Source organism: Phymastichus coffea, unplaced genomic scaffold (assembly GCF_024137745.1).
Source record: "Phymastichus coffea isolate CEN01 unplaced genomic scaffold, Cenicafe_Pcof_1.1 PCOF00028, whole genome shotgun sequence".
Lineage (NCBI taxonomy): Eukaryota > Metazoa > Arthropoda > Insecta > Hymenoptera > Eulophidae > Phymastichus > Phymastichus coffea.
The window spans coordinates 2,346,199-2,355,206 of NW_026706839.1; the positions used below are offsets into that span (position 1 = coordinate 2,346,199).

Below are 9,008 nucleotides of genomic sequence, written 5' to 3' on the forward strand. Positions count from 1 at the left end.
AGTGGAAAGGAACTCGTCGCGGCATTCTCCTCGAAAGATCGCCCGAACCTCGGTCTCTTTTGCCCCACTTCGCAGCTCTGAGACACCTGACTGAGGCTTTCCAACGATTACCAAACAAGCTGTGGGTCGCCATTACGTTGCCATAGGTTAATAGGTCATTTGGGTTATTGGGTCATTGGGTTATATGAAAATTTCATCTCTCAAAAGTTCTCAAAAATCTGAATGACGTTACTGAATTGATAAAAAAAATGGAAATCATCATATAAAATCCTGATAAAGATAGAATGGTCATAATATTGAAATTTATTTTAACTGCTTTGCATACTTTTCTACGATACAATCAAAAATATCATACATATTTAATACATTGTATTCACAGCACCATATCATTAATAGTAGTTAAGCTATTAAGGAGAATTTTCTCTAATGTAAGAGCATTATCTGAAAAATAAAAAGATAAATATATAATGTATATAAAATTGCTAAAGAAACAAGCTTTCGATGCTTTCACCTACCCAACTGATACCATAGATCGTTGTTTCCAGTATCAGCCCGCGCTGAATTCAAAGCATAACGTATTGCAATTGGAATTGAGCAGCTCATACATAATGGCGGTTCACCAGTAGCTAAGTAAGAGAAAAATAATTTTGTAAAATGTTATCAGAGAATTAAAACGCTAATATTTCTGTACGTGAGGTTCATTAACACCTTTCGATCGAAGTATTCCAAGAGGATTCGAAGAGTTTCGACAAAATGAAACTCGGAAATCGACTGGGATATCCTTGGCCCCGGGAATCTTGTAATTCTATAAAAAACAAATGAGTTTTCAGAGAACATAATAATAATAATTTAAGCTGAAAACTGTAATATACATTTGTAATATATATGTATATTTCATTTACCCAAGTTCTGTAATTGGTTAAGCCTCCTGTTTCCGGATCATAAATCAGATCCTCACACGTCCAGTAACCAATTCCCATAACGAACGCACCTTCTACTTGACCAACGTCAATCTTTGGGCTCAAACTAACTCCAGCGTCTTCCATAATATCTACACGATGGATTAAATGTTCACCTGTAAGCATATCTACTTCCACTTCAGTAATTGTTACACCGTAAATAGCGTACATCTTGATTTCGTCTTGTGACCCTGTAAACCTGCCAACGATAAGATCATGTAGTTTAAATTCAATATTCACTTTTTCTCAAATTATAATTTAACTTACATATGCGAGGCACACATATCAACCTCGTTTTGATGAGCTTCCATCACTAAATCCGTCCATGAAGGATTTCCCCCGAGTTTTTCTTTGATTGGTTCCAACCTTTTTAAGAGTTCCTTGCATGCCATTGAAACCGCCTGCACGACAGGAATTAGCTCAGTTTTGCTTGATTTTTAAAATTCCTTTAATATGTTGGAAAGTAAAACTCACATATCCGCACCCATCACTGCCAATGCTTCCGCCTGTATTAGTACTATTTGGAGATGTCAGACTGATACTTGGTTTGACACTCACCTTGTTTATATCTATGCCAAGGGTGTGAGCTACTATTTGAGCGAGCTATAATATTGTAATGGACACATTGAGAAGAAAACTGAATTAGTTGCATATTACTTGTGCTTTTGAGAAAATGGCTACTGTTAGTACAAACTTGCCTTAGTATGAAGACCTTGACCCATTTCGATACCGGCCGTTGTTACAGACACTGTACCATCTCGAGCGTGTATTGCAACCAAGGAATGGTATTGTCCATATACAAGGAAAGGATGCTTCATTGGCACTATAGCTATTCCACGTTTTTTCCATCGATTTTCCTACAAATCAATAATTAGATAATTAATGTGCTAAAGATTCTTTTTAAGCGATTAAACATTACTTTGTTAAATTTGTCAACTGCAGTTTTCCGCTGCTTATAATCTGAAGTTTTTTTCAATTCTTCGATCATTGGCATCAAGGCTTCTTTATCGGCAGGGTTCATGTTAATTATTTTGACATCAAGGGGATCTTTTCCTGTCACTCTCGCTATTCTTTCCATGATATGTTCGATTGCCGCATTACCTTCAGTCGCACCTATTAAAAGGCTACGTAAAATACACATCCAAGAACATAAATTAGAATGTAAAAGCAATAACAAGAAATATACCGGGTGCTCTACACCAAGTGTTAGATGGCAAATCAGTTTTAACGTCGTAACCAACCATGTTCCACGTGGACGGGTCATAGCAATTACACAAATTGAAAATAGTAAGCATCGAGTGTGACTCGTTAAATACAGCACCGCAATTGCCCCAATAATTTGCGTCCAGCTGTTGAATTTTGCCGTTATCGTCAACGGTCAAATCGTACTCAATGTACGCAGGTGTTCGTTTACCGACCATACGCATATTGTCTTCGATTGACATTACCAAACGCGCTGGTCGATTCAATAAGTGACAAGCTAATGCACAGGCGCAGGCGATTTGTGTGGCGCGACTTATCTTTGCACCATAAGATCCACCCAGTCTTCGAACTTTTACGTTTATGCTGCAATAACAGACTCGTTTTAACGATACGTGGCGATCGAATTATTAAAATTTTTTTCTTTACCTATTCATTTGTACGCCCAAAACGTTAGCAATATTTGCATGTACCAAATCCATATACTGCGTGGCAGAAAATACATCCATGCCATCCTCAACGGGAACGCATAGGCAAGTTTGAGTTTCCATGTGGAAATGATATTGCGGGCCACACTCGTAGCTACCTTTTATCTTGTGTTTTGAATCTTTACCTGTTACGCAGTTTAACGATCCATAAAATACAAGTTTGCTATAATTGAACGACTTGCACAACGTAGTTACAGCGTGAAAGTTACCTGGTGCTTGTTGAGCAGGCATTTCAAACATTTTTAGTATGCGCGTTTTGTCATTACTTGCTATGACATCATGTACGGTTACCATGGGCTTTCGTCTTGGCCCCTCGGGGTAGACAATTCTCACTTTCGATGCTGCCATTTGAGCTATCGTTCGAGACTTGGCGACGATCATACCGTAAGCTTGACCTGCGTATGTGATTTCTTTATCTGCGAACAGCTAAGAATAGGTAAGAAAAAACATTTCATTTCACATTGTATAAAGTATATGTAAGTATTGTTCAGTTGACGTAAATTAAAATATCTATGCATACAATTTCATCGTTTATTAAAAATATAGGCCATTTGCCAGATGAATTGCAAAACAAATTTTGTCCTGGAATATCTTTAGCTGAGTAGAACGCTATCACGCCATCTATGTCCTAAAAAGCGTCGATAAAGTAAATGTTTTCAAAAGTGTAAATGAAATAACTTATGATAATTTTACAAGTTAATCTCAATACAATTAAGAGCTTACCATAGCTTCTTCATATTCAATCTTTTCAATAACGCCAGGTGCTTCAGCTAAGGTTAATACGCAAAAAACTTCGCTGTCGTTGGTAATAATATCATTGATGTATTCACCTTCACCAGATGTTTGATAGATTGATCCGATTTTCGTTATCGGCTGATTCACCGGCCATAAATTGCGATCTGTGTTATAATTCTGTTTTCCCGATGACAGTTCTCTTTTCAACAGTTTCCCACCACTGCGCAATTTGGGATTGACCTTATTATCATTTATTTTCAAAAGATACTGTCGAAAAATAAATTATACACATACCACACAGAACAAGGAATTTCATTTTTTGAAAAATATGGATTTTTAGCTACCTTGTAAAGTAGAGATATCGCAAGAAGTTTTCTGAATTCAGGCTTATAATCTGGCAAAACGTGATCAGGATTCAGTTCCGCATAAAGTATATTAAATCCATTTTTCAATGTATCCACGTCAAAAATTGATTTCCCGACGAAAAATTCTTCAGTTTTCATAGCGTGAAGCTTTAAATAAAGTGTTTTGATATTTTATTTCTTCCCCACCATAAAATATAGCTGCGTGCAATGCAATTACTTACAAAATCCGGTCGTATACCACCGTATATGATATTTGGCGTCTCTAAAACGACGCCTTTATTATTCAATTTGAATAGAAAACCAGCATTCACAATTGCATGAGCATTTTGAGCTCTCGGCATGATCTACATGTAGGTAAGTTTTTTTTTCATTATAACATGATCTTTATATTCATTTAACTTCTATTGAGTGAAACGTACCTTATAGGTGTTGTACAAATATTCTTTATCCAGAGCCGGGAGAGCAATGCTATATATTAATTTTTTATTCATGCTTGTATTGAGGAATTCGAGTAGAGTCATGCTTATTTTCGAACCCGGAGAGTCCACTAAAGTGAAGAAAAAATGTTACTACATAAATATGTCATTATGTTTAAAAATACATTATGTTTAAAAATAACTTAATTTACAGAGATGGACTTTCGCTCCAGCAGCTTCTAAAATCAGAAATATATCTGAAGGAAATTCGTGATACTGATTTTTTATCATCAAATTTCCAGCTATTGTACCAATCTATAAAGAAAGTAAAATTTTTTGCAAGTTTTCTCAACATTCTGCCGAAGTATATTTACTAAATTTGATTACTTAAATGGAATCTGTTTATACTCACATTCCTAATGGGTACACTTGCAACAAGATCAATGTGCTTTACCATACGTTTCAAGTATTCAAATCCAGGTTCGTCAGCGTATTTTTCAAACGCAATTTTAGCCATAGACAGAGTAACGTTTGCCCCCAATATCAAGGAGTCCTTTTCTTTTTCAATTTTATGCAAGTCAGAAATATTATTGACATCAATGTAGATTTGCATTTTTTTAGAACGATAAACACCTAAAACAAACCAAATCAACGAAGGAAATGCTATTTGGAAGCAACGGAAAATTGTCGTACCGTGAGCTGTATTTCCGCCATTGATTATGTACGATGCATCTGGATTTCTTTGAAATATTTCAAAGACATGATCTACGTTCAATACTTTGTGAAATTGCACTGCATCGTTGAATTGTACTTTAATGGTTCGCGGAATACTTGACTTATTCACGATTTCCAGATCGCTGCATGTACCATTACACATCCTTTTGGGACAGTTCTTGCACGCTTCAATCTTATACAGCTCCTGAAAATAGTCATAAACAAGATATAGAAATTATAAGTACTGATAGTAATTTCATTCCCACCTCAATGTCTTTTATTTTCGCCTTCATCATCGGTGGCGCATCACTAGCAAAACTCTTGAAGGTATCTAAAATAGGTCTATATCCGGTGCATCGACAGAGATTACTTGCAAACGAATTCTCTATTTCTTTCATTGTCATCTTGCCATTTTGCGCAAGACTACACAACAAAATCAACGATTTATAATTGCATTACGTTCAGATATTATTTATTATGCTCACCTAAACATATTCATGACCCATCCCGGGGAGCAAAAACCACATTGTGAGCCATTCATATCGGCGAGTGCTGCTTGCAATGTATGGTAACCTTTCTTCCGATCACCAATACCCTCAATCGTTGTAATTTTCCAGCTTTGTAAAATAAGAATAAAATGAATCAATGAAAAGAACTGTCATAAACGAAAGGGAATCAATTTGTTCGTTTTGCTACCCATCGCAAATATAAACCGGAACAAGGCATGAGTTGACAGACATTATATATCCATTCATTTCCGCTGCCACGATGCATGTACCACATCCTCCTTCGTGGCACATGGCTTTTGTACCTTTTAACTTGGCAATATCCCGAATAAACGTATTTAACGATGTATCCACAGGTATGTCGTTAGATACTAAAAGCATCAATAGGACATTGAGCGCTATTCCTTATCAAAAGATAGCGTAATGATAAAATTCAGGATCACCTTTGTACATGATATTATTGATCGTTAGTTGAACTGTAGCATCGTCTTGAATAGTCGATAAATGATTACCGCTAATTTTTAAAAGAACACGTAAAATGTTATTTCAAAATATTTTACAATTTTCTTCAAAAATGTTGTGACATGTCATTTCCTCAGGTTTTTAGTACATGGGTATATATTAGATTGATAACAAGGTACATAATATCGTATGTCAAATGCGTGGGTAGAAACTTGTTACAAGATAATATCATGTTTCTCAACAAGCTTCGTACGCGTAGTGTGTTATTTTGTTTTATGTAGTGGATACAGACTTACACATTACAATAGTCCCGAGCAAATCATTAAATATTCCGTTTTTCTATGTACTTTTTATTCACTTTGATTGTCCCTTTAATAAGTACAAGTTAAATAAGTATAAATATTAATCGTATAGTCCAGAAAACCTCCACTTTTATAAGATCTTATGAGCTTTCAAATATAATTAATCGTTCTCTATGATGTTTAGTATCGTGCAGGAGTATTTTCATGATATAGGAATTGACAAAAGCGCAACTGAAGAAAAGTTAACTTACTTTCAGATCAGAAGAGTTTCAGGGTGAAACGATCATTCAAACTATTTATAAATTACCAAGAAATCTTAAAATTGATGACAATATTATTCCGGCTGAGCGTTTCAATCAATGCTAACAATTTGAAACAACCATTTTAAAAATTAAAAATATAAATGGTTCTCAATTAGATAATCTATGTGAATTTATTAATCTTCACGAAGTATGCCAAATACAATTTTTAGTTATAAATTCTATTGATTTGCTTATATTGCATAATATGAATAGATCTTCATAATTTTTTAACTCACTTATTATTTAAATTGCTTTCCCCTTGACCCATTTTTAGGATGGTTTTCAAAACAATTTACAATTTATCCAAGTAAAATTGCAGCTAAACAGCTAGTCGGCGACAAATTTACTTTGTACTTGGCGGAAAACTCTTTGACATAAAAGAGGAAGCCCCTCTCATAAATGTACCCCACTCTTAAAGCTCGAACAGCAAATCGACATTCTCTTCCGCAAGTGTGCTTCTACCTATGATAGTATGTAATAATAAAGCACTGTTGTAGTCATATAGTCCACTTTATTGGCGCTTTTATACAGAACAAGAGCTTATGTAATATCAATTGAAAACTTTTGCTTAGTTAGCCTGTCAATACTATTATTATACAAATTTAAAATGTTTATCTCGAATGTAAATATAAAAATATAGTATTATCTTGCATGTTTTATGCGTGCAGTGTAAATAACGAGAGATCCGTAATCTTTACTGGCATACTTCAAATTCGCGCAATATTTTGCGTTTTTTATTATTTATCTATTTACTCATAAATAATTATTTTTCAAAATTACGCATGTTGAAGGTCAAAGCAAAATACACCTCACTAGCAGTGTGAATATCATTATAACGTATTCACCCCCTGCCCGAATAATTTATAGATCGATTCAATTTTGGGCATTTGTTGATTCCGATCGGTGTCGTAATCTTGTTTCTTGGCAATTCTTTTTTGAGCAATGAGTCACCATTGTGAAATTTCGGATTTGCACCGGTTATACCGCTTATTTTCAATAGAAACTGTGAAAAATAAAAAAAGATGTAGCTTTTGTGCGAAGTATTCAATATAGTTGGAAGAAATGATGTCTTCACTTACCTTATTGTATAATAATCACATGACAAGAAGCTTTCTAAAGTCAGATTTGTATAATCTGGTAAAACGTGCTCTGCATTCAATTCCGCATGTGAAATGTTTAATGTTTTTTGAATGGCTTTGACATCGAAAATTGGATCCTCTTGAAGACATTCTTCGGTTTCTTTAACGTGTTTTATAATGTTTTTATTCAAGGTTTGAAACATTGTTCGAAATATTAAATAAAAATAAATTTAATCATTGCATGCGCATTTTCAGCTCTGTTTATAACGAATTATTGATAGCCATAACAAAATTGCGTTAAATTTGTCGTTAGGCTATAAACACCTTATAAGTGTTGTAGACATATTCATTACTTACGTTTTGAAAGGGCAATATACTGTCCATCAACTTTTTATGTACATCTTATTACAAGTAAACGTATTTAGTAAATTGTATATATACATGTCATTATTGCTGATAAAGTGAGAGGATTTTTATTACTTTCGTGAATTTCATTGTTAATTGTAATTTGAATAATAGTCGTCATCATCCCGGATATATTATAAGCGTTTATGGCTACAATAAAAATAAAATAGTTTGAACTATATGAAAATTGATTTTCTTCAAATCCTGTGATCAAATAGAATAATTTTCGATTCGTATTTTCATATTATTTTATACTAATTTGTTAATCCATTCATTATGTTAAATAATGTTGAGTGAAATACATTGAATATTTTTATGGCTTTTATTATATAAGAAGAAAAATTTTTTGTTAATCTTATTACAAAAAATAAAGTACATCATAGCTACAAGCATAGCTTAAATAGTTACGTTATTGTTGAAAAAAACATCTTTGGGCACAGTTAATCAGTCATTTCTTTAGATTTAGTTAAAGAATTGACTATAAAGCATATGAAAATCAGTTTATAGTAAAATACCAAGTTGTCCTCCATATATGTAAGTATATATACATGTTGATTTTATGGATAAATTTACCTTTCATCTTTTAAATTATTTTTTCCTTGGCCTGGTTTTAAAATACTGGATTTTCAAGACAAAGTAGACACCGCGGAGTTCAACGAGAAATTATGCTTTGAAATATTTATTTGCTTTGTGGACTGAATGCTATGACTACTACAGAATCCAATAATAAAGTATTTTTGTAAAGCTCATCACTGATTACGTCTCAATGGGCAATCAAATCTCATGTAACCCTAATTTGGCAGTTTCTTACGACGAAGACGGTATATATTACTCTACCCAGAGACAAGCTTAATATTTGTTATCATATTAACGTTTTTGATGTTTTTTATTGTAAGAAATTGTAACAAAAGAGAAAAAGAAAACATTCTTTGCTTCAAGTAAATAAATTTACTTAGCGTATGTTTATGAAGTATCAATTATGTGATTATGCGTTTTTAGATACTTCACTTGAGGATTAATCTGGACGATCAAATAAGTTTTCTGTAAAAAAATAGATTATCTATTATCATATCTA

General features: G+C 33.6%; 1 protein-coding gene across 2 annotated transcripts; it reads right to left on the reverse strand.

Annotated features, from left to right (window-relative positions):
• Positions 1 to 278: 278 nt before the first annotated feature.
• LOC131662897 (xanthine dehydrogenase/oxidase-like) lies at positions 279 to 6,808 on the reverse strand. 2 transcript variants are annotated; one of them, XM_058932876.1, is made up of 24 exons: positions 6,686 to 6,808; positions 5,827 to 5,897; positions 5,574 to 5,754; positions 5,363 to 5,494; positions 5,144 to 5,300; positions 4,857 to 5,082; positions 4,576 to 4,721; positions 4,376 to 4,478; positions 4,167 to 4,294; positions 3,969 to 4,091; positions 3,727 to 3,894; positions 3,371 to 3,649; positions 3,168 to 3,275; positions 2,857 to 3,073; positions 2,589 to 2,772; positions 2,146 to 2,525; positions 1,879 to 2,072; positions 1,658 to 1,816; positions 1,434 to 1,562; positions 1,227 to 1,360; positions 903 to 1,158; positions 709 to 805; positions 516 to 626; positions 279 to 441 (listed from the first exon to the last, which is right to left on the reverse strand). In XM_058932876.1, exons 1-24 carry the CDS (start codon positions 6,715 to 6,717, stop codon positions 374 to 376), a joined length of 3,783 nt encoding a protein of 1,260 aa, XP_058788859.1. In that variant the 5' UTR covers positions 6,718 to 6,808; the 3' UTR covers positions 279 to 373. The 2 variants fall into 2 exon arrangements, with proteins under 2 accessions (XP_058788859.1, XP_058788858.1); XM_058932875.1 differs by having other exon boundaries at positions 4,576 to 4,796.
• Between the last annotated feature and the right edge of the window lie 2,200 nt (positions 6,809 to 9,008).